Below are 26,114 nucleotides of genomic sequence, written 5' to 3' on the forward strand. Positions count from 1 at the left end.
AGATAGTTCCTCTCTTCCCCTCCCCCTTCCCAGTTCTCCCTCTATCTTCCTGTCTCCACCTGTATCCTTCCTTTGTCCCGCCCCCCTGACATCAGTCTGAAGAAGGGTCTCAACCCGAAACGTCACCCATTCCTTCTCTCCTGAGATGCTGCCTGACCCGCTGAGTTACTCCAGCATTTTGTGATACCACTCTTTAATATTGTTTAGTTTGAAAATGCTTTTAATCCAGTCCCATTGCGGTGAACAATTTACAAAGGGCACCGACTGTGCTGCAATGTGAAATCCAGAAAATGATGGGGAAGGTTGCGCCCAGAAGCACACAGTCACAGAAAGAAATTAAGCTGCAACTTTGAACATTTAATGAGAGGCGAGCTGACGTTTTCTTTGATGTGATGAAAGGGAATTGCAAAGCAGAAGCTCATTCACACTCCCAATAGTGAATGTCAAACAGAGATGTCAGATGTTCAGTAATCAGCATTTTAAAGATAAGGAAGAGCTCTGTGCACATGTACCGTGAAATGATGGTGTTAAAATGGGGCCAAGGCAAACATGTTTGCACAGTCTCTGCTTTAGAAGTTCCATTAACCTATTCAAATCAAAGTACGCCGAACGAGGGGGATTTGATATGGTTTCGTGAGGATGCCAAACGTTTGCCTTGTCTGCCGTCATGAGTGGTTGATAGAACAATATATAACTAGGGGCAGTGGAGGTCAGATTAGATCGTAAAACGGTCGTCTAATACGTCACAATTATGTCACAAGAATGAATGGCAAGTATAAATGAGTTCTCGCAGCTAAATATACCTTAGAAATCTCATTCCCCCAATAATGACTTTAAACTTTGGAGATACGGTGCGGAAACAGGCCCTTCGGCCCACCGAGTCCATGCCGACCAGCGATCCCCCCGCGCACTAGTATTATTCCGCACGCTAGATTATTAACAATTTTACCGAAGCCAATGAACCAACAAACCCGTACATCTTTGGAGTTTGGTTTAGTTTAGTTTAGCGATAAAGCGCGGAAACAGGCCCTTCGGCCCACCGAGTCCGTGCCGACCAGCGAGCATCCCATGCACAGGCACTATCCTACACACACACACTGGGGGCAATGTACAATTTTACCAAAGCCAATGAACCTACGAACCTGCACTTCTTTGGAGCGCGGGAGGAAACCGGAGCACCCGGAGAAAACCCACGCGGTCACGTGGGGAACGTGCAAACTCCGCACAGAGAGTCAGGGTCGAAAGATATTGTCTATAGTTGTATTAAAGGGAATTTAGAAGGATGAGAGGGGATCTTATCGAAACATATACGATTATTAAATAGTTGGACACTTTAGAGGCAGGAAACATGTTCCCAATTTTGGGGGGGTCCAGAACCAGGGGCCACAGTTTAAGAATAAGGGGTAGGCCATTTAGAACGGAGATGAGGAAAAACTTTTTCAGTCAGAGAGTTGTGAATCTGTGGAATTCTCTGCTTCAGAAGGCAGTGGAGGCCAATTCTCCGAATGCATTCAAGAGAGAGCTAGTTAGAGCTCTTAAGGATAGCGGAGTCAGGGGGTATGGGGAGAAGGCAGGAACGGGGTACTGATTGTGAATGATCAGCCATGATCATATTGAATGGTGGTGCTGGCTCGAAGGGCCGAATGGCCTCCTCCTGCACCTATTGTCTATTGTCTATTAAACCTGTTCTGGGTCCCGTCATGTGGCAAAAGGATGTCAGGGAGAGAGGGAGATGTTAGTTGAGTTTCTGTTTGAGATACAGCATGGTAAAAGGCCCTTCGGCCCACCGAGTCCACACTAACCACCAATCACCCGTTCACACTAGCTCCAGGTTATCCCGTTTGAACACCCGCTCCCTGACACATTATGGGTACTTTTGCAGAACCTTATAAACCTGCAAACCAGCACGTCTTTGGGATGTGGGAGGAAGTCCATGTGGTCACTGGGGGAACGTGAGAACTCCACACACACAGCACCCGAGGTCAGGATCGAACCCGGGTCCCTGGCGCTGTGAGGCAACAGCTCTACCAGCTGCACCACAATGCCACCACTCTATCCTTACAGGGACGTATTAGGGAGAATATTTATTTATTGTTGTACTCTGTCAATAGACAATAGACAATAGACAATCGGTGCAGGAGGAGGCCACTCGGCCCTTCGAGCCAGCACCGCCATTCAATGTGATCAGTACCCTGTTCCTGCCCTCTCCCCATACCCCCTGACTCTGCTATCCTTAAGAGCTCTATCTGTCTTTCAGGACCTGCCCATCACTGCCAGGGATGGCAAAGGTGCTTTAACTGCACGGGGTTTCCTCCATTTCATCATCTCCAGTACTTTTCATTCACTGAAGAAGGGTCTCGACCCGAAACGTCACCCATTCCTTCTCTCCAGAGATGCTGCCTGTCCCGCTGAGTTACTCCAGCATTTTGTGTCTACCTTCGATTTAAACCAGCATCTGCAGTTTTTTTCCTACACTTTTCATTGACTTGTTGCCTTGGGGCGTCGATAGCAAGGCTGACTGTCTCTACTTGTCTTTGTGCAGGAGGAGTCTTGACCAACTGCATGTAAAAGTATTATGGTAGTTGGAAGATAGACACATAGAAACATAGCAACATAGAAAATAGGTGCAGTAGTAGGCCATTCAGCCCTTCGAGTCAGCACCGCCATTCAATGTGATCATGGCTGATCATCCATTATCAGTACCCCGTTCCTGCTTTCTCCCCACATCCCTTGATTCCGTTAACCCTAAGAGCTATATCTAACTCTCAATTGAATTGAATTGGTCTCCACTGCCTTCTGTGGCAGAGAATTCCACAGATTCACAACTCTCTGGGTGAAAACGTTTTTCCTCATCTCAGTCCTAAATGGCCGACCCCTTATTATGACACTGTGACCCCCCTGGTTCTGGACTGACTGCACTTGTAAAGGTGTTATGATGTTGAGAAGATAGACACAAAATGTTGGAGTAACTCAGCGGGCCAGGCAGCATCTCTGGAGGAAAAGAATGGGTGATGTTTTGGGTCAGAACCCTTCTTGAGATACGAAGGCGAAGAGATAGTTTGGCCAAAACAAAGCAATACTTCCCAGAGTGGGAACGGAATGAATGAATGAATGAATGAATGAATGAATGAATGAATGGATGAATGAATGAATGAATGAATGAATGAAGAGAGATACTTTATTGTCACATGTGATAAGATTTTTTTAGATTTAGATTTAGAGATACAGCGCGGAAACAGGCCCTTCGGCCCACCGAGTCCGCGCCGCCCAGCGATTCCCGCACATTAACACTATCCTACACACACTAGGGACAATTTTTACATTTGCCCAGTCAATTAACCTACAAACCTGCATGTCTTTGGAGTGTGGGAGGAAACCGAAGATCTCGGAGAAAACCCACGCAGGTCACGGGGAGAACGTACAAACTCCATACAGACGACGCCTGTAGTCAGGATCGAACCTGAGTCTCCGGCGCTGCATTCGCTGTGAGGCAGCAACTCTACCGCTGCGCCACCGTGCCGCCCATGTCACAGTGATCAAGTCACAGTGATCTTCTTTGTTTTGCGTACCCAAGGTATGCAAAGAGTCGTCACGTAAAGGGCGGTGACAAAGATACAAAGTATTCAATTTTAACACACACCATTTTTAACACACTCCATAGTGGTCCCCTTTAATGTAATAATAATAATAATATATTCCTTTATTCGTCCCACACCGGGGAAGTTTACAGTGTTACAGCAGCAAAGTGGATAGCAAGAGAGTAAGAGATCATTCATTATAAATAAAAGATGCATAAATTGTCATCAGTTTTCTGTGTGTTCTTAGCTGTTATTGTTGACTCGTCTGCTGGGAGCAGTGCTGGTTGTGCAGTCTCACAGCAGCGGGAAGGAAGGACCTCCGATATCTCTCCTTCACGCACTTGGGGTGAAGGAGTCTGTCACTGAAGGAGCTACTCAGTGCAGTGACTGTGTCCTGCATGGGGTGGGAGTCGTTGTCCAGCAGCGATGTTAGCTTTGCCATCATCCTCCTCTCTCCCACCGCCTGCACTGAGTCGAGGGGGCAACCCAGGACAGAGCTGGCCTTCCTGACCAGCTTGTCGAGTCTCTTCCCTTCCGCCGCTGAGATGCTGCTGCTCCAGCAGACCACTCCATAGAAGATGGCCGATGCAACCACCGTGTTGTAGAAGGTCCTTAGGAATGCCCCCTGCACTCCAAAGGACCTGAGTGTCCTTAGCAGATAAAGTCTGCTCTGGCCCTTTCTGTATAGCGCATCTGTGTTTTCGGTCCAGTCCAGTTTATTGTTGAGGTAGACACCCAGGTACTTATAAGAGTCCACCCTCTCGATGTCCATTCCCTGGATGTTCACCGGTGTCGGGGGGACCTGGCTGCGCCTGCGGAAATCTACCACCATCTCCCTGGTTTTCCCCGCGTTGATCCGGAGGCAGTTCCGCTGGCACCAGTCCACAAACTCCTTGATCAGTTCTCTGTACGCCCTGTCCTCGTAGCCCGTGATGAGGCCGACGATGGCAGAGTCGTCAGAGAACTTCTGTCGATAGGAGTCTGCAGAGCTGTGCCTGAAGTCCGCAGTGTACAAGGGTGAACAAGAATGGCGCTAGCACTGTTCCCTGCGGAGCCCCAGTGCTGCAGACCACCCTGTCCGAGACCAGGTCCTTTGTCCTCACATACTGTGGTCGGTTGGTGAGGGAGTCCAGAATCCAGGATGTGAAGTGGTGATCCACTCCTGTGCGCCCCAGCTTGTCCCCCAGAAGCCCCGGCTGGATGGTGTCGAATGCACTGGAGAAATCAAAGAGCATGATTCTCACAGTGCTATCCGGCCTCTCCAGGTGTGAGAGAGCTCTGTCCGCAGGTAGATGATGGCATCCTCCGCCCCGATGCGAGTTTGGTAGGCGAACTGCAGCGGATCCATTGATGGTCTCACAAGGGGGCGGAGATGGGCGAGGACCAGACTCTCCAGTGTCTTCACCAGGTGTGATGTCAGTGCCACCGACCGGCCTGTAGCTGTTGGGTTCCTCCGGGTGCTGCATCTTTGGCACCGGTACCACTCACGATGTTCTCCACAGCTGTGGAACTCTCCCCAGTTTCAGGCTCAGATTGAAGACGTGCCCCACTGTTCCGCACAGCTGGTCTGCACGGGAATAGAGGAGCCTCGAGCTGTTCTCGGCGATCCCCCCTTTGCCGGGCCCAAATTCCTTGCCCGCTTCAGCCAGAGTCTTGTGTATCTCGGAAGACCAAGTGGCCAGTGTAGACCCACCTCCCGCACCACAGAGCGGCTTTGCTGTTGATCAGCGAGGTGGACCATCGTTTGAGGAAACCGTCACTCACAGCAGCAGTGTCTTGGGATCAGACACAAAGTGCTGGAGTAACCCATCCCTGGAGGAAATGGATGGGTGACGTTTCGGGTCGGGACCCTTCTTCAGACCTCTGGCTTGGGATGGATTGGGCTGCAGCTACACATGGCCACCAAGTACCCAAACCATACTGAGGTCCCCACAGTGGATCCTGGCAAAGAGGCTCCAATACTTCTGGCCGACCACCACTCTTGATAGAACTAATATGGGATCCTCTTCAGGAAAGTGTGCTTGAGGGCAATTTGACAACTTGGTGGCTGGAATTGGAGACCAGGTACCAGAGCACCAACGGACAGGCCAGCGGCTTTAATGAGGATAGATAAATATTTTCGTTGGCTTTTCTGAAATTATGTCATGGCTTATTCACATCTACCTGAGAGGTCTGAGGAAGGGTCTCGAACTGAAACGTCACCCATCCCTTTTTCTCCAGCGACTCTGCCTGATCCGTTGAGTTACTCCAGCACTTTGTATCTATCTACCTGAGAGGTACATCAGCTTCAGACCAATATGCACAGTGTTTGTTTTACCCAGAGTTGGGGAATCAAGAACCAGAGGACGTAGGTTTAAGGTGGGAATGGCGGGACTGTCGTACGTTGAAAGACTGGAGCGACTAGGCTTGTACACACTGGAATTTAAAAGGATGAGAGGGGATCTTATCGAATCATATAAGATTATTAAGGGGTTGGACATGTTAGAGGAAGGAAACATGTTCCCAATGTTGGGGGAGTCCAGAACCAGGGGCCACAGTTTAAGAATAAGGGGTAGGCCATTTAGAACTGAGAGCGCGGACTCGGTGGGCCGAAGGGCCTGTTTCCGCGCTGTATCTCTAAATCTAAATCTAAAAAAATCTTATCACATGTGACAATAAAGTATCTCTCATTCATTCATTCATTCATTCATTCATTCATTCATTCATTCATTCCGTTTCCACTCTGGGAAGTATTGCTTTGTTTTGGCCAAACTATCTCTTCGCCTTCGTATCTCAAGAAGGGTTCCGACCCAAAACATCACCCATTCTTTTCCTCCAGAGATGCTGCCTGGCCCGCTGAGTTACTCCAACATTTTGTGTCTATCTTCCCAACATCATAACACCTTTACAAGTGCAGTCAGTCCAGAACCAGGGGGGTCACAGTGTCATAATAAGGGGTCGGCCATTTAGGACTGAGATGAGGAAAAACCTTTTCAGTCAGAGAGTTGTGAATCTGTGGAATTCTCTGTCTCAGAAGGCAGTGGAGGCCAATTCTCTGAATGCATTCAAGAGGGAGCTAGATAGAGCTCTTAAGGGTAGCGGGGTCAGGGGGTATGGGGAGAAGGCAGGAACGGGGTACTGATTGAGAATGATCAGCCATGATCACATTGAATGGTGGCCCCTCTGTATCGCATCACATGATCAGCCGGGATGATTTATTTATGGTACATCCTATGTTCTGAAAATAAAGTGTTATTTTGGGAGTATTTGCTCAGAGTGCTGCAATATTATATCATTTCTGAAACAACATGGAGCGCATGACTCACACAACAAGACCAGGGGCCCTTTAAATCTGCAGCAGGATATTAATACAGACCTCACTGTAAACTGCAACATAAACAGTGACATTTGTGAGGTTAGTTACATATAGGGAGATTCAATTTTCCACAAGTGCCGCTCAGTGTTTATGCCAGTTCATTATACAAGCCCTCTGGAGGATTATACTTCTGTTCTCTGCTTGAATTAACAGCCGAGGTGGAAGCAACGAGGGAACGTTTCAACAAGAAGGAACGAACTGGAAAGGGGAAAGCTGTGAATACCAGTTAACTCGTTTAAAATAAGCCGCTGGTACAGACACAGAAAGCTGGAGTAACTCAGCGGGTCAGCCAGCTTCTCTGGAGAAAAGGAACAGGTGACGCTTCGGGTCGAGACCCTTCTTCAGGCTAATATTGAAGTGAAAGGGAGGCGAGATATATAGACGGTGATTTGGACAGAGAGATAGAACAAGTGAATGAAAGATTTGCAAAGAAAGTCAGCCATTCCTTCTCTCCAGAGATGCTGCCTGACCCGCTGAGTTACTCCAGCTTTTTGTGTCTATCTTCGGTTGAAACCAGCATCTGCAGTTCCTTCCTCCACAAACTGCTGTTACGCTTGGATTTTACAGTCAATCATGTGAGTTAATGAATGAATGAATAGGTTTATTGGCCAAGTATGTGCAGATACAAGGAATGTGCCTTGGTGCTCCGCTCACAAATGACAACACAAACATACAGTTAACAATTAAGAATAAAGCATAACCACATCAAAACAATAAGGATGCAACATTAGGGTCTAAACATGTGTGTGGAAATAAACCAGAGCAAAAAAGAGACTACGGACTTTGGTTATTGAGTGGAACTATCACTCGTGGAAAAAAGCCTTGGGTTTTGCAGGTTAATTCCACGTTTGCACGTGTCTTTGGGGAGTCTTTATTCAAAGAGGAGTTCAATGGAGAGCAGGTTCATGGAACATAGAACAGTACAAGGCAGGAACAGGCCCTTCGGCCCACAATATCTGTGCCAAACATGATGCCAAGTTAAATCAACCTCCTGTCCCTGCACGTGCTGCTCATGGGGGTGGCGCGGTGGCGCAGCGGTAGTGTTGCTGCCTTGCATCGCCAGAGACCCGGGTTCGATCCTGACCACGGGTGCTGTCTGAATGAAGTTTGTACGTTTCCCCTGTAACCGCGTGGGCTTTCTCCGGGTGCTCCGGTTTCCTCCCCGTCCATGTCTGTACGTTCGTTGGCTTTGGTACAATTGTAAATTGTCCCTCGTGTGTGTAGGACGGTGGTAGTGTACGGGGTGATCAATGGTCAGTGCGGATTCGGTGGGCCGAAGGGCCTGTTTCCACGCTGTATCTCCAAAGTCTAAACGTCTTGATCCATATCCCCCCGTTCTTTGCATATCCACGTACCTACCTAAAAGCCTCTCGAACGCCACTATCATATCTCCCTCCACCACCACCTCTGGCAGCTCGTTCCAGGCACCCACCACCCTCTGTGTACAAAATACTGCCGCACCCATCTGCTTTACACTCTGCCCCTCCAACCTCAAACTATTCCCTCTAGTCTGACATTTGCACGATGAGGATGTGTAGTCTTTACTCTGACCTGCGTTGGTTTTAAGACAAGAGTCTACTCAAGGATGATTAGTTTACTTTTAGTTTAGACATACAGCGCGGAAATAGGACCCTTCGGCCCACCGAGTCTGCACCGACCAGCGATTGCCCAAACACTGGCACTATCCTACACACTCGGGACAATTTACAACCTTTACCGAAGCCAATTAAACTACAAACCTGTACGTCTTTGGCGGGAGGAGACCAGAGCACCTGGAGAAAACCCACGCGGTCACCGAGACAACCTACAAACTCCGTACGGATAGCATCTATAGTCAGGATTAAACCTGGGCCTCTGGCGCTGTAAGGCAGCAACTCTCCCACCGTAATATTGCTGTCTGCACGGAGTTTGCACGTTCTCCCTGGGACCACGTGGGTTTTCTCCCGGTGCTCTGGTTTCAATCAACACTCCAAATCAGTACAGGTATGTAAGTTTCGGTAAAGAATTTGGTGAAATTGTAAATTGTCCGTCTCGTGGTAAGATAATATTCGTGTACGGGGCGGTCACCGTTCAGTGCGGACGCGGTGGGCCGAAGGGCTCGTTTCCACGTTGTATCTCTACCGGGACCCGGAGAAAACCCCCACGTGATCACAGGGAGAAGGTACAAACACCGCCCGGACAGCATCGGTGGTCAGGATTGAACCTGGGCCTCTGGCACTGCAATGGCAGCGACTGTACCGCTACGCCCCGCTTTTTCATTGTCTCACGAAGAGCGCAAGTACTGACCTTTCACGCGATCCCCTTTGTTGAGCGGAATCTCCCCATCGCCTTGAGGCTGGTAGGACCTCAACACCACGAAATGGCGGCCAGGGACGGCGCTGTAGAGCTTGCGTTTGGATCCTTGGCTTTCCAGTCCCGGAGGAGCTTCTATAATCGCAGCCGGGCTGTAAACAACACAAAGAGAGGCAACGGCATGAGCAAGCGTGCAGAGTGGAAATGTCAACACCGCTCAAAGATTCCTTACAGTCACTGAGTCATCCAGCACAGAAACAGGGTCCTTCAGCACAATCAACCACCCCGACTACAATGCCCCATCTAAACTCGTCCCATTTGTCCACGTTTGGCCCAAATCCCTCCAAATGTGTACAGTTTGTGTACGGTTTTGGTCTCCTAATTTGAGGAAGGACATCCTTGTAATTGAGGCAGTGCAGCGTAAGTTCACGAGATTGATCCCCGGGATGGCGGGACTGACATACGAGGAAAGATTGAAAAGACTGGGCTTGTATTCACTGGAGTTTAGAAGGATGAGAGGGGATCTTATAGAGAAATATAAAATTATAAAAAGGACTGGACAAGCTAGATGCAGGAAAAATGTTCCCAATGTTGGGCGAGACCAGAACCAGGGGCCACAGTCTTAGAATAAAGGGGAGGCCATTTAAAACTGAGGTGAGAAGGAACTTTTTCACCCAGAGAGTTGTGAATTTGTGGAATTCTCTGCCACAGAGGGCAGTGGAAGCCAAATCACTGGATGGATTTAAGAGAGAGTTAGATAGAGCTCTAGAGGCTAGTGGAATCAAGGGAAATGGGGAGAAGGCAGGCACGGGTTACTAATTGTGGATGATCAGCCATGATCATATTGAATGGCGGTGCAGGCTCGAAGGACCGAATGGCCTCCTCCTGCACCTATTTTCTATGTTTCTATGTTTCTAATCCTTGCCATTTCTTGCACTAAAACATTTCATGAAGAAATTGCAATCGCCAAGCAGACACTCAACAGATCCGGCAGAATCTGTGGAATGAGAAACGGCCCCAGCATTTTCAGTTGGAGGTCCACACAAAATGAGGATAATTCCAGTTAATGTTTCAAGTTATCCTGATTTCAAGGAACTGTTCTGATGAAAAAGCCACAAAGTGCTGGAGTAACACAGTGGGTCAGGCAGCATCTCTGGAGAGAAGGAATGGGTGACATTTCGGGTCGAGACCCTTCTTCAGACTGAGTCAGTGTAGAGAGATGATCTCTGAATAATATGGATAGGTGACGTTTCACGTCAGGAGCATTCTGATGAAGACGTCCCACTTAAAATGTTTTGTTTAGTTCTGGATCTGGTTGATTACTGTGGAAACACCTCATAAGCGGTTATCTCACGCAGTTGTAGAGATACAGTGCAAGAACAGGCCTTTTGAAACACCACGTCCACGCCCAACATGGTTCCCCGCACACTAGCACTACCCCACGCACTGGGGACAATTTACAATTATATCAAGCCAATTAACCTACAAACCTGTACGTCTTTGGAGTGCGGGGGGAAACCGGAGCACCCGGAGGAAAACCCACACTATCACGGGGAGAATGTAAAAACTCCGTGCAGACGGCACCCGTAGTCAGGATCGAACCCGGGTCTCTGGCGCTGTAAGGCAGCCACTCTACCGCCGCGCCACCGCGCCGACCCCCAATCTAACGCCGCCTGTTAATTTTGTTTTTCTTTCCACGGCAGCCGAATGTTGACGGAGTTTCCTGTCTCTATTTCAGATTTCCAGGATCTGCTGTTCAGGTTTTCTTTTCGTTTTTGACCTTCCCCTTCAAACACTTTGATCGTCCCCTCGCCTTGCTAATGGAACCAAATGTAACTGAGTCCACAGTGAGGACTATAGTGTAAGAAAATAACTGCAGATGCTGGTACAAATCGAAGGTATTTATTCACAAAATGCTGGAGTAACTCAGCGGGTCAGGCAGCATCTCGGGAGAGAAGGAATGGGCGACGTTTCGGGTCGAGACCCTTCTTCCGACTGATGTCAGGGGGGCGGGACAAAGGAAGGATATAGGTGGAGACAGGAAGATAGAGGGAGATCTGGGAAGGAGGAGGGGAAGAGAGGGACAGACAATAGACAATAGACAATAGGTGCAGGAGGAGGCCATTCGGCCCTTCGAGCCAGCACCGCCATTCAATGTGATCATGGCTGATCATTCTCAATCAGTACCCCATTCCTGCCTTCTCCCTATACCCCCTGACTCCGCTATCCTTAAGAGCTCTATCCAGCTCTCTCTTGAATGCATTCAGAGAATTGGCCTCCACTGCCTTCTGAGGCAGAGAATTCCACAGATTCACAACTCTCTGACTGAAAAAGTTTTTCCTCATCTCAGTTCTAAATGGCCTACCCCTTATTCTTAAACTGTGGCCCCTGGTTCTGGACTCCCCCAACATTGGGAACATGTTTCCTGCCCCTAACGTGTCCAACCCCTTAATGATCTTATACGTTTCGATAAGATCTCCTCTCATCCTTCTAAAGAAGAACTATCTAAAGTTGGAGAAGTCGATGTTCATACCACTGGGCTGCAATGAGAACTAATGTCCACAGTGAGAACTAGTGCACCATCTTATGATTAATCGGTGCCAGAGGTGTCAAAAGCTGCACCAACCTAGATTCCCGAAGAGAAATAGGGCAATATCAGTGCGGTCTCTCCTTGTGGCTCATTGAGATGTTGGAGCTGAGGAGGTCCTGTATCAGCACCATCTCCTCGTTGTGGTAATTTTAGCATCCCACTTCTTGCATTAGCACAGACTATTTAAATGCAGGTAATAACCTGCTTAAGACAAGGCTACCTCATCCATCTCTGCAGGGTTCATGTCAGTACCTCACCTCTTAAGACAAGTAGAAAGGACAGCAAAGGTTTTGGAGAGTAATTTCGCTCGACGGAATCATCCCCCGTTCTGATCAGGCTTTGCGTTAAATCAGGGGCCACACAAAAAAAAGCAAAATTGGGGCCATTCTCGCTTCAAGGACTTGACTTTCAACCTTGACTTTCGAGGTACAGCGTGGAAACAGCCCCTTCGGCCCACCGAGTCCGAGCCCTCCAGCGATCAGCCCCCGTACACTAACACTACTGCACACTCTGCGCCACCGTGCGGCCCTGATAGCCACGCTGTCACACTGCTCCAGACTTGGGTTCCAATTAGGGTTGCCACCTGTCCCGTATTAGCCGGGACATCCCGTATATTGGGCTAAATTAGTTTGTCCCGTACGGGACCGCCCTTGTCCCGTATTAGGCCCAAGGGGCATTGTAGGCCTGGACACTGTAGGCCGAGACACTGTAGGCCCGGGGGTCGCTGTAGGCCAGACAGTATAGGCCCGGGGGCTGCTGTAGGCCCGGACAGTGTAGGCCCGGGGGTCGCTGTAGGCCAGACAGTGTGGGCCCGGGGAGCCGCTGTAGGCCCGGACAGTGCAGGCCCGGGGGCCGCTGTAGGCCCGGACAGTGTAGGCCCGGGGGCCGCTGTAGGCCCGGACAGCGTAGGCTAACGGAGTGTGTTCGGGGAGCGGGGCCGAGTGCGTTCGCCTAATGGAGGTTGCGTAGAAACCCGTCTCCCGGCCCGGGCGGCCGCCATTGGCGGAGCGGGAGCACGTGGCCGCTGGCTGGGTGAGGGGCACGGGGCGGTGACGTCACCTTGTCCCGTATTTGGGAGTGAGGAAGTTGGTACCCCCGAGTTCCAATGAAGAATCTTTACTTCAGCTTCTGCCCCTCAGACCGCTGCCCGCCCGGCTGTGCGTTTCCTCAATCGTCTCAATTCCTGCCCTTTAAGCTGTTGGAACGGAAGCAACCATCCGTTCGTTCACACTTTGGAAAATCTGAATGAAGCAGATCAAGTGCAAATCTCGACGAAATCTGGGAATCTCTCTCTCTGTCTCTCCCTCTCGTCGCCTGCCGTAATCAGCTGCCTTAATATTCAGTGTTTCAGCAGCGACCATCTGATTCTACAGCAGAACACACACAATTACCAAAAAAAACCTGGGAAACAGGAAGGAGGATACATTGCGTGTTAACTATTTCCATGGGTGTTATCTCATGGCATTTTATTCCACAGAAGGCAGTGGAGGCCAATTCACTGGATGTTTTCAAGAGAGAGTTAGATTTAGCTCTTAGGGCTAACGGAATCAAGGGATATGGGGAGAAAGCAGGAACGGGGTACTGATTTTAGATGTAGAAACATTGAAACATAGAAACATAGAAAATAGGTGCAGATGTAGGCCATTCGGGCCTTCGAGCCTGCACCGCCATTCAATATGATCATGGCTGATCATACAGCTCAGTAACCTGTACCTGCCTTCTCTCCATACCCCCTGATCCCTTTAGCCACAAGGGCCACATCTAACTCCCTCTTAAATATAGCCAATGAACTGGCCTCAACTACCTTCTGTGGCAGAGAATTCCACAGATTCACCACTCTCTGTGTGACGAAATGACTTCTCATCTCGGTCCTAAAAGACTTCCCCCTAGAAGATAACTGCAGATGCTGGTACAAATCGAAGGTATTTATTCACAAAATGCTGGAGTAACTCAGCAGGTCAGGCAGCATCTCAGGAGAGAAGGACTTGTCCCGCCCCCCTGACATCAGTCTGAAGAAGTGTCTTGACCCAAAACCTCACCCATTCCTTCTCTCCTGAGATGCTGCCTGACCCGCTGAGTTACTCCAGCATTTGGTGAATAAATACTGATTTTAGACGATCAGCCATGATCATGTTGAATGGCGGTGCTGGCTCGAAGGGGCAAATGGCTTACTCCTGCACCTATGTTTACCATGTTTTTCTATGTTTCTACGTTTCTACGCGGATCACTTTTCCCTGCGCATTTCTTTCATTTCGGTGGTTTAGTTTTATGCTCTGATATTTTTTGTACAATAGTTTTATACATTTTATACCAACGCTGCTCAGAATAAGGGTTTAAGGTCATGTCATATGGTTAGAAGGTAATAAAATCGTAAGGGATAGGAGTAGAATTAGGCTATTCGGCCCAACAAGTCCACTCCGCCATTCAATCATGGCTACTCTATCTCTCACTGGGGAAGAAGGTTTAATAGGAACCTGAGGGGTGACTCTTTTTTCACAGAGGGTGGTGGGTGTATGGAATGAGCCGCCAGAGAACCTACTATCGCAAAATCTAAGAAACATTTAGACAGGTTCATGGATAGGTTTAGAGGGATATGGTCCAAACACAGGTAGGTGGGACTAGTGTAGATGGGGCATGTTGGTCGCCATGGGCCAAAGTTGGGCCAAAGGGCCTGTTTCCACGCTGTGACCGTGACTCCATTAATTTTTCCAAGTGCACAATCTCATGGAGTGCATTGGACACATAAGGCTTGGAAGAAACCTATTCAACCCATTGTGTCTAGGATATGGAGTTACTTCTTTGTTTATTTTCGTTTAGTTTAGTTTAGAGATACTGTGCAGAAACAGGCCCTTCGGCCCACCAGGTCCGCGCCGACCAGCAATCCCCGCATATTAACACTACCCATAAACATATAAGATTATTAAGGGGTTGGACACGTTAGAGGCAGGAAACATGTTCCCAATGTTGGGGGTGTCCAGAACCAGGGGCCACAGTTTAAGAATAAGGGGTAGGCCATTTAGAACGGAGATGAGGAAAAACTTTTTCAGTCAAAGAGTTGTAAATCTGTGGAATTCTCTACCTCAGAAGGCAGTGGAGGCCAATTCTCTGAATGCATTCAAGAGAGAGCTAGATAGAGCTCTTAAGGATAGCAGAGCCAGGGGGTATGGGGAGAGGGCAGGAACGGGGTACCGATTGAGAATAATCAGCCACGATCACATTGAACGGTGGTGCTGGCTCGAAGGGCCGAATGGCCTACTCCTGCACCTATTGTCTATTGTCTACACACACTAGGGACAATTTTTAAAAAATATATAATTAACCTGTTCGTCTTGGAGTGTGGGAGGAAACCGAAGATCTCGGAGAAAACTCACGCAGGTCACGGGGAGAACATACAAACTCCGTACAGACAGGACCCGCAGTCGGGATCGAACCCGGGTCCCCAGCGCTGCATTCGCTGTAAGGCAGCAACTCTAGCGCAATTACCCTTTGACCTTCACTGAACAAAGGGCGGGTGAAATCCCACAACAGGAGCAATGTGTTAGGGATCAGCAAAGAGGACTTCTGATGTTAGAGATACAGCGTGGAAGCAGGCCCTTCAGTCCACTGAGTCCGCGCCGACCAGCAATCACCCTGTACACTCGCACTAAGCCGGTGCCTCTGAGATCTCTCCTTTTTCCTTCACTCTGGTCTCCCCTCCAACACGATTGTCAGAGCAGTCAATCGGGTTTGTTCCACTTCCCACACTTCTGCATCATCAAAGACCAGTCTCTCCCCGCTCGTTCCCCCTTTCTCCCCTCTCCCATCAGGCAAGAGGAAGTGTGAAAACGCACACCTCCTGATGCTCGGACAGGTTTAGACTTCACTTTAGACATTCGAGATACAGCCGGGAAACCGGCCCCGACGGCCGACAAACCTGCCCGTCTCTGGAAATGACGGAGGAAACCGGAGCACCCGGAGAAAACCCGCGCGGTCACGGGGAGAACGTGCAAACTCCGCACAGACAGCACCCGCGGTGGGGATCGAACCCGGGTCTCTGGCGCTGAGAGGCAGGCGGCAGCTCCAGTTCGGACAGTGCGGAGGTAAACTGCAGCTGCCGACTAGACCCTGGCGCGAGACTTGAACCCATAACCGTGTGATAGGAAGGAGCCCACCAGGCCACAGCTGCCACTGAGACGGTGCTGCTTCTGAAGCAAGCCTGATTAATGGGAGCCCAGTGCAGCAGCGTGCTGAGACATCTTCCCTCTCAACTTCAGTGTGTCGTGAAGTTTCAGTCACTTCACAGCTCTGCACTGAATACTTCCGCCACTGTGCAGTGCACCTGCGACTTACACAACTGGTGCATTTACACCGATCAGCCAAAACATTATGACCACTGACAGCCGAAGTGAATAACGTTGATGATCTTGTTACAATGGCACCTGTCAAGGGGTGGGATATAGAGCTCCATAGAGCTCAGAGGACCATGGGAACACAGCTACCAGCCTTGGAGGGCATCTACAACACACGATGCCTCAGAAAAGCCACCAGCATCCACAAAGACTCTTCACACCCCTGCAACAGTCTGTTCGAACTTCTACCATCGGGCAGACATTACAAGGCCTTCTACGCCCGCACCTCCAGACTCAGGAACAGCTTCATCCCCAGGGCCATAGCTGCTATGAACCGGTCTTGCTGAGCCGGATGGTCACATCGCACAGTGAACCGGCACAGACCTACTTGCACTTTATTCTGTTTTAAAACTGTTCTCATTTGTTTCATTGGGTTGTTTAAATTAATTCTGACTAGCGAATTAAATTATTGCATCGTATGGGAGGCGCATTCCCAATCTCGTTGTACCCCTGTACAGTGACAATAAAGGTATATTGTATTGTATTGTATTGTATTAGGCAGCAAGCGAACAGTCAGTTCTTGATGTTTGTGTGTTGTATGCAGGAGAAATGGGCAGGAGTAAAGACCTGAGCGACTTTGACAAGGGCCAAAGTGTTATGGCCAGACGACTGGGTCAGAGCATCTCTGAAACGGCAAGGCTTGTGGGGTGCTGCTAAAGGATCTGCTGCTAATGTTTTGGTGCCAGATACCACAGGACACCTTCAGGGGTCTTGCAGAGTCCGTGCCTCGGCGGGTCGGCGCTGTTTAGGCGGCACACGGAGGACCAACAGCATATCAGGCAGGTGGTCATAATGTTTTAGCTCATCAGTGTATATATCTATGTGTGGTGGAGGGTGAGAGTGGAATAAACCATTGAACCCTCTCTGTGATTCCCTCAAGTCTGCATTGATTAGGCTTTGAGGTACAGAACAGGTACATAGCGGCACGGTGGCTCAGCGGTAGAGTTGCTGCCTTTACAGCGCCAGAGACCCGGGCTCCATCCTGACCACCACCATGTCTTTATGAAGTTTGTACGTTCTCCCTATGATCCCGTGGGTTTCCTGTGGATGGTCCGGTTTCCTCCCACATCCCAAAGACCGGGAAAGATGGAAATGGACAGACACTGTTTCGGGACAGGACCCTTAGAACATGGAACATGGAACATGGAACATGGAACATGGAACATGGAACATGGAACAGTACAGCACAGGAACAGGCCCTTGGACAATAGACAATAGACAATAGGCAATAGGCAATAGACAATAGGCAATAGGCAATAGGCAATAGGCAATAGGCAATAGGCAATAGGCAATAGGCAATAGGCAATAGACAATAGACAATAGACAATAGACAATAGACAATAGGCAATAGGCAATAGGCAATAGGCAATAGGCAATAGACAATAGACAATAGGCAATAGGCAATAGACAATAGGCAATAGACAATAGGCAATAGACAATAGACAATAGACAATAGGCAATAGGCAATAGGCAATAGGCAATAGGCAATAGGCAATAGACAATAGACAATAGGCAATAGGCAATAGGCAATAGGTGCAGGAGCAGGTCATTCGGCCAGGTTAGCCTTTGAGGAAATAGTGAGGGATTGCTGTCAGAATGAATGAATGATTCTAATACATTCCTCTTTTTTCATGATAAGACAGAAGGCTGGAGCAGAATTAGGCAATCGAGTCGATCCTGTGAGGAGCCTTTGCCTCTGATCACGGGATATTCAAATTAATAGGGCATACTTTGGAATAAAGATTGGTATTGATACAGCTTTTATCACTTGCCAAGGAATATGTCAATAGACAATAGACAATAGGTGCAGGAGGAGGCCATTCAGCCCTTTGAGCCAGCATCACCATTCAATGTGATCATGGCTGATCATTCTCAATCAGTATCCCGTTCCTGCCCTCTCCCCATACCCCCTGACTCCGCTATCTTTAAGAGCTCTATCCAGCTCTCTCTTAGGCCCACAATATCTGTCATAAAACACGATGTCAAGACCAACTGCAGTCAGAGGGTGGGGAATCTGTGAATGAATTCATTGCCACACAAGGCTGTGGAGGCCAGGCCAATGAATATTTTGAAAGCAGGTTATTGATCAGTGCGGGTGTCGGGGGCTATGGGGAGAAGGCAGGAGAATGGGGCTGAGGGGGAGAGATAGACCAGCCGCGACTGAATGGTGGAGTAGACTTGATGGGCCGAGTGGCCTGATTCAGCTCGTTGAGCTTGAGTTGATGAATTCCAGTCTGCCTGCACATTATCCATACCCTGACACGTGCCTGCACATCATCCACACCCCTTCTTCAGACTGATTGCAGTAGAGGGGAGAAAGCAGGTTGGGGCAAGGCAAAGCCCGGTGAGTGATAGGTGGATACCGTTGAGGGGTGTGGATAGGCAGGTGGTTAAAATAATTGAGAAGGGCTAGAGAAGACAAGAAGACCTTAAAATGTCAGCTGAGGGGAGGAGTGAAATGTTCAACCAGAGGGAGGGGTAGAGGTGGAAGGAGACAGGGGGGGGGAGGGGGGGAGGGGGGGGAGGGGGGGGAGGGGGGGAGGGGGGGAGGGGGGGAGGGGGGGGAGGGGGGGGAGGAGAAAGATAAATTAAGTCATTGCTTTGAGGAGCATTGATTTTCATGAGATTGCCATTTCTCACATTATCACAGTGAGTCACTTTCAGAAATATTTCCTTGATTGCCAATTCTTTGGGACATCGTTGGGAGAGGTGCAAGCAGAATTTTTCAAAATGTATGAGCAGTCATCATTTTCCAACTAAATTACACTTATTAATACCCATGTGAGCTTTTGTCTCCATGAGTCGCGATGGCTTATGAGCGAACCGCTGTGCGTGGAATGGCTTTGTTTGTATGTTTAATGAGTGTGTAATACAAAGGACCGTGCCAATTAACGTCAGTGATAGGGCAAATTGTCTATGAGATAGAGCTCTTAAAGATAGGGGGGTATGGGGAGAGGGCAGGAACGGGGTACTGATTGTGGACGATCAGCCATGATCACAGTGAATGGCGGTGCTGGCACGAAGGGCCGAATGGCCTCCTCCTGCACCTATTGTCTATTGTCTATAAAGAATTCGGTCGGATCTGTCGATATCTGAGGGTTGATATCTTGCCTTCTTCTCTTGATTTATGTTTAGGCTTTATGGATTAATGTCGGTTTGAACTACAATCTACCTCTTTAATGACCTTCAAACTATCCTTGATCACTGGTTGGGGCGGACTCGGTGAAGGACCTGTTTCTGCGCTGTATCTCTAAACTAAATCACTAAGTATGATTAACCCAGTTTGTTTCCCTTAGTAAATACAGCACCCCAAATTTGCACAGCCTCATTACTTACAGTTAGGGTTGCCAACTGTCCCGCATTAGCCGGGACATCCTGTACTTTGGGCTAAATTGGTTTGTCCCATACGGGACCGCCCTTGTCCCGTATTAGGCCCGGGGGGCGCTGTAGGCCTGGACGCTGTAGGCCCGGACGCTGTAGGCCGGGACGCTGTAGGCCTGGATGCTGTAGGCCCGGACGCTGTAGGCCTGGACGCTGTAGACCCGGACGCTGTAGGCCCGGACAGTGCAGGTCTAGGTCCGGACACTGTAGGCCCGGACACTGTAGGCCCGGACAGTGTATGCCCAGGCACCACCTAACGGAGGTTGCGTAGCAACCCGCCTCCTGGCCCAGGCGGAGGTCCACCATTGGTGGAGCGGGAGCAGGGCGGTGAAGTCACCTTGTCCCTTATTTGGGAGTAAGATAATTGGCACCCCTAGACAATAGACAATAGGTGCAGGAGGAGGCCATTCGGCCCTTCGAGCCACTACTTACAGTACATGTGTAGGAATGAACTGCAGATGCTGGTTTAGGCACAAATTGCTGGAGTAACTCAGTGGGACAGGCAGCATCTCAGGAGAGAAGGATTTGGGTGTCGTTTCCAGTCGAGACCTTGTCTCGGGAACTATTCCTTATTCGAGTCTTGAAGAAGGGTCTCGATCCGAAACGTCAGGCATTCTTTCTCTCCAGAGATGCTGACTGTCCCACTGAGTTACTCCAGCAATTTTGTGTCCAACTTGGGGTATAAACCAGCATCTGCAGTTCCAGTTGGGTTTGTGCTCACGGGCAGTGCCAACCTTCAGCAGAGGTGCCATTTCAGGGAGTGGTTCGCACCACTTCACATAACCTGCTCCACTTAGAGCTAGCCCACATTGCATAAACCCACCCTGTCCTACATATCGCGAGCCTGCCCCACTTGCAGACAACTTGGCCTATTTGAAGCTGGCATGCTCTATTAAAAACAGCTCTGCCCCACTTATAAATGAGCCTGCCCCACTTAATGATGGAGCTCGGGAGAGAGCAGGCAGGCCTCATCGCTCATTCCTGAGTTGTACTTTAGGTCTTGCTACACAGGGGGCAAGATGTCCTATAGCTCGGCCTACCTGACATCCCCCCCGGTTGCCAAACACTTTAACTCCTCTTCCCATTTCCACACTGCCTTCTCTGTACTGAGTCTCCTCCACTGTCAGAGTGAGGCCCAAAGGTAAATTGGAGGAACAGCACCTCAAATGTCACTTGGGCAGCTAACACCCCAGCGGTATGAACATTGATTTCTCCAACTTCGAGTAAACCTTGCATCCCCTCTCTCTCCGCCCCTCCCCCACCCGAGTCATCGTACTAGTTTTACTGATGTCCTGTTGAGTTCCAGGTCTGTAGAACTCGTGATCACCTGCCCCGCAGCCAACAATGGACCAGTGTGGGCTCCACATTTATTTGATTATTGTTGCTTTCTGCATATCTTCCATTCTTTTGTCCTGAGTTACGTCTGTGTCTCTCGTTCCCCTTTCCCCTGACTCTCAGTCTGAAGAAGGATCTTGACCCGAGAAGTTAGGACTTGGGTTGGACCGCATTTGGAGTATAGTTAGGGTTGCCCTATTAGCTGGGACATCCTGTATTAGCCGGGACATCCCGTATTTTGGGCTAAATTGTTTTGTCCTATACTTAAATTGCCCTTGTCCCGTATTAGGTCTGGGGGGCGCTGTAGGCCCCGATGCTTTAGGCCCCGACAGTTTAGGCCCCGACAGTTTAAGCCCCGACAGTTTAGGCCCCGACAGTTTAGGCCCCGACAGTTTAGGTCCCGCCAGTTTAGGCCCCGACAGTTTAGGCCCCGACAGTTTAGGTCCCGCCAGTTTAGGCCCCGACAGTTTAGGCCCCGACAGTTTCGGTCCCGACAGTTTAGGCCCCGACAGTTTAGGCCCCGACAGTTTAGGCCCCGACAGTTTAGGCCCCGACAGTTTCGGTCCCGACAGTTTAGGCCCCGCCAGTTTAGGCCCCGACAGTTTAGGCCCCGACAGTTTAGGCCCCGACAGTTTAGGCCCCGACATTTTCGGTCCCGACAGTTTAGGCCCCGCCAGTTTAGGCCCCGACAGTTTAGGCCCCGACAGTTTAGGCCCCGCCAGTTTAGGCCCCGTCAGTTTAGGCCCCGCCAGTTTAGGCCCCGCCAGTTTAGGCCCCGCCAGTTTAGGCCCCGCCAGTTTAGGCCCCGACAGTTTAGGCCCCGCCAGTTTAGGCCCCGCCAGTTTAGGTTTCCAACATTTTAGCTCCGAAAAGTGTAGGTCCGGAGGCCCGGGCGCCACCTAACGGAGGTTGCATAGCAACCCGCCTCCCGGCCCGGGCGGCCTCCATTGGTGGAGTGGGAGCACGTGGCCGCTGGCTGGGTGAGGTCACGTGGGGCGCGGGGCGGTGACGTCACCCTGTCCCGTATTTGGGAGTTAGGAAGTTGGCAACTCTAAGTACAGTTGTAGTTGTCCCATTGCAGGAAGGATGTGGAGGCTTTGGGGAGGGTTCGGAATAGGTTTAACAGCAAGACACAAAATGCTGGAGTAACTCAGCGGGTCTGACTGCATCTGTGGTGAACATGGATAGGTGACGTCTGAAGAAGGGTCTCGACCCGAAACGTCACCCATTCCTTCTCTCCCGAGATGCTGCCTGATCTGCTGAGTTACTCCAGCATTTTGTGAATAAATCGATTTGTACCAGCATCTGCAGTTATTTTCTTATACTAATGGATAGGTGACGTTCAGGTCGGGACCCTTCTTCAGAATAATTTAATGTCAAACTTCAGGTTTAACAGAAAGTTGCATGGATTAGAGGCCATTGGCTTCAAGGACAGATTGGACAGACACAAAAGGCTGGAGTAACTCAGATGGACAGGCAGCATCTCCAGAGAGAAGGAATGGGTGACGTTTCAGGTCGAGACCCTTCTTCAGACTGAGAGTCAGGGGAGTGGGAAACGACAGGTGTGGACGGTAATGTAGAGAGATATGGAACAAATGAATGAAAGATGCGATAAGCAAAAACGTAACGACGATAAAGGAGACAGGCTGTTGTGGGCTGTTTGTTGGGTGAGAACGCAAAGCTGGTGCGACTTGGGTGGGGGAGGGATAGAGAGAGAGGGAATGCAGGGGTTACCTGAAGTTAGAGAAATCAATACTCATACCACTGGGCTGTGAGCTGCCCAAGCAAAATATGAGATGCAGTTCCTCCAATTTGCGTTTAGCCTCCCTCTGACAATGGAGGCGGCATAGGACAAAAAGGTCAGTGTGGGAATGGGAAGGGGAATTAAAGTGCTTGGCAACCGGGAGATCAGGTAGGTTCAGGCGGACTGAGCGAAGGAGTTCAGCAAAATGATCGCCCAGTCTACATTTGGTCTCGCCGATGTATAAGAGTCCACATCTTGAACAATGGATACAGTAGATGAGGTTGGAGGAGGTGCAAGTGAACCTCTGCCAAACCCGAAAGGACTGTCGGGGTCCCTGGACAGAGCCGAGGGAAGGAGGTAAAGAGAGAAGGTGTTGCAACTCCTGTGGTTGCTGGTGAAGGTACCTGGGGAGGGGGTGGTTTGGGCGGGAAGGGACGAGTTCACCAGGGAGTTGGGGAGGGAACGGTCTCTGCGGAAGGCGGAAAGGGGCGGAGATGGGAAGACCTGGCTAGTGGTGGGATCCCGTTGGAGGTGGTGAAAGTGTCGGAGGATCGTGTGCTCTATGGCGACGGCTGATGGGATGAACGGTAAGGACTAGGGGGGGGGTCGTCTCTATTGCCACTCGAGGGAAGGGAAGAGTTTCGGGGATGCTGAGGAGAAACGAGCGAGGATTGTTTTCTCTGGAAGGTCGGAGATTGAGGGGAGACCCAAATAAATTTGGATATGAGGTACAGTTAGGGTAGATAGAACCATGTTCACACATTGGAAATGTCAAAAACGAGTGGGACAACTTTTAATTGAGTGGCCAAAGTTGAAACGAGAACATCCACCATTCAGTGTTCTGCTCCATTCCTTGCCCACAGCCCCAGAACATCAAATACAAGTCATACCAGACCCTCGGGCTATCTTTGATCGGACTATATCTTGCACTAAATGTTACTCACATTATTCCCTTAATCCTGTATCTGTAAACTATGGACAGCTCGATTGTAATCATGTATTTATTGTCTTTCTGCCAAATGGTTAGCACGCAACAAAAGCTTTTCACTGTACCTCAGTACACGTGGCAATAAACTCAACCACCCAACGGTTTAACCTCAAAAGGGAAGAGAGTGCAGATGAACTGCTGCCGTATAAAACCAACCCCCATCGCACTCTGTACTCTCACTGCCCCTCAGTATTAGTGTCAGGGGACAATTGGAAGGTACCTGTCAGTGCGGAGAAGGTCACATCAGGTCATCAGTGATAGGAGCTGAATTAGGCCATTCGGCCCATCACGTCTACTCCGCCCTTCAATCGTGGCTGATCTATCTCTCCCTCTCAACCCCCATTCTCCTGCCTTCTCCCCACAACCCCTGACTAACCCTCACTAATCAAGAATCTGTCAATCTCCGTCTAAAAGATACCCACTGGCATGGCCTCCACAGCCGTCTGTGGCAATGACTTCCACAGATTTAGATTTTAGACTTTTAGATTTAGAGATGCGGCGCGGAAACAGGCCCTTCGGCCCACCGGGTCCGCACCGCCCAGCGATCCCCGCACAGATTCACCGCCCTCTGACTAAAGAAATCCTTCCCCATCCCCTTCCTGAAGGGACGTCCTTTTATTCTGAGTCGATGGCCAATGGGCCTGGGTTCATCGGACAGTCCTTAAAGGTACAGTGCCTTGAAAGAAAAGGGCACTGAGGGTCCAGACACCGTGGCACAGCTGGTGGAAGGCCACCACCGAGCGCCAGGGCACGCGGGCTCGACCCTAACCTAGCCCACGGCCGACCGGCGCCTTGTTGCGTACCTGATCTGCCGGTGCTGTGGCCTCTGGACCTCCTCGCCGATGCGGTTGAGGGAGGGCGATCGACTGCGCGAGCCGTGGGCTCCAGCGCCGCCCTTCAGCGTGCCGTTGGGGTTGCCCTGCATCTGCTGCAGCAGCTGCGGGGACAGGCTGCGGTGGGGCGTGGCGGGCAGGTGGCCGCTCCAGTCGGGGACGACGTCGTTCACGTTCAGGTTGTTGTCGCTGTTGGAGCGCAGGAGGACACGCGGCGCCGACAGCGTGCTCGCCGGCCCCCGCCGCCGGCTCGAGTACGTCGGCGCCTCTCGGAACGGCACTGCGGGCAACAGAACAAAGAGGGATGGAACGTCAGCTCGAGTCAGCGCCCGCGCTCCGCCCAGCCCTCCCCCCCCCCCCGACACCGCCCCGTGGAACCCTCACAACACCCTGAAGAAGGGTCTCGACCCGAGACGTCACCCATTCCTTCTCCCCAGAGATGCTGCCTGTCCCGCTGAGTTACTCCAGTCTCAATAGACAACAGACAATAGGTGCAGGAATAGGCCATTCGGCCCTTCGAGCCTGTACGCACCGCCATTCAATGTGATCATGGCTGATCATTCTCAATCAGTACCCCGTTCCTGCCTTCTCCCCATACCCCCTGACTCTGCTATCCTTAAGAGCTCTATCTAGCTCTCTCTTGAATGCATTCAGAGAATTGGCCTCCACTGCCTTCTGAGGCAGAGAATTCCACAGATTCACAACTCTCTGAGTGAAAAAGTTTTTCCTCATCTCCGTTCTAAATGGCCTACCCCTTATTCTTAAACTGTAGCCCCTGGTTCTGGACTCCCCCAACATTGGGAACATGTTTCCTGCCTCTAACGTGTCCAACCCCTTAATAATCTTATATGTTTCGATAAGATCCCCTCTCATCCTTCTAAATTCCAGTGTATACAAGCCTAGTCGCTCCAGTCTTTCAACATATGACAGTCCCGCCATTCCGGGAATTAACCTAGTAAACCTACGCTGCACGACCTCAATAGTAAGAATAGAGAGATGGAACGTCAGCTTGCATCAGCGTCCGCGCTTCGCTCAGCCCCCCCGACACTGCCCCGCGGAACCGTCACAACACCCTGAACAAGGGTCTCGACCCGAGACGTCACCCATTCCTTCTCCCCAGATATGTTGCCTGTCCCACTGAGTTACTCCAGTCTCGCCGAGTTACTTTTTAAAAAACCAGACTTTACTGGACTTTATCTTGCCCTAAACGTTATTGACATTATTCCCGCCATCCTGCATCTGTACCCTGCGAGCAGCTCGATTGCAATCGTGTGTCGTCTTTCCACTGACTGGATAGCACGCAACAAAAGCTTTTCACTGTACCTCGGTACACGTGACAACAAACGCAAATACTCAACGGTTTAATATCAGCAGGGTGGGAGTGCAGATAGCTTGCTACCATAGAAACCAACCGCTTGTGTCGATCTCGGGTTTAAAACCAGCATCTGTGGTTCCTTCCTGCACTGAACACCAGCCAGTGCACCCCACAACCAATGTGCAAGGACTTGCTGGACCGTTTCTGCTGCATTTTAAATACTGACTGCTTGACAGGAAGGAACTGCAGGCGCTGGTAGAAACGGAAGGTAGACACAAAAGGCCGGAGTATCTCGGTGGGTCAGACAGCATCTCT

At 50.2% G+C, this 26,114-nt stretch overlaps 1 protein-coding gene across 1 annotated transcript in view; it reads right to left on the reverse strand.

Annotated features, from left to right (window-relative positions):
• The window catches only part of LOC144602429 (SH3 and multiple ankyrin repeat domains protein 2-like), a 248,815-nt gene that overhangs the window by 107,896 nt on the left and 114,805 nt on the right, over window positions 1-26,114 (reverse strand). Inside the window, 2 exon segments of the mRNA XM_078415547.1 lie at window positions 9,220-9,377; window positions 24,455-24,764. Of these exon segments, the coding sequence (XP_078271673.1) occupies window positions 9,220-9,377; window positions 24,455-24,764 (468 nt within the window).

Source organism: Rhinoraja longicauda, chromosome 18 (assembly GCF_053455715.1).
Source record: "Rhinoraja longicauda isolate Sanriku21f chromosome 18, sRhiLon1.1, whole genome shotgun sequence".
Classification (NCBI taxonomy): Eukaryota; Metazoa; Chordata; class Chondrichthyes; order Rajiformes; family Arhynchobatidae; genus Rhinoraja; species Rhinoraja longicauda.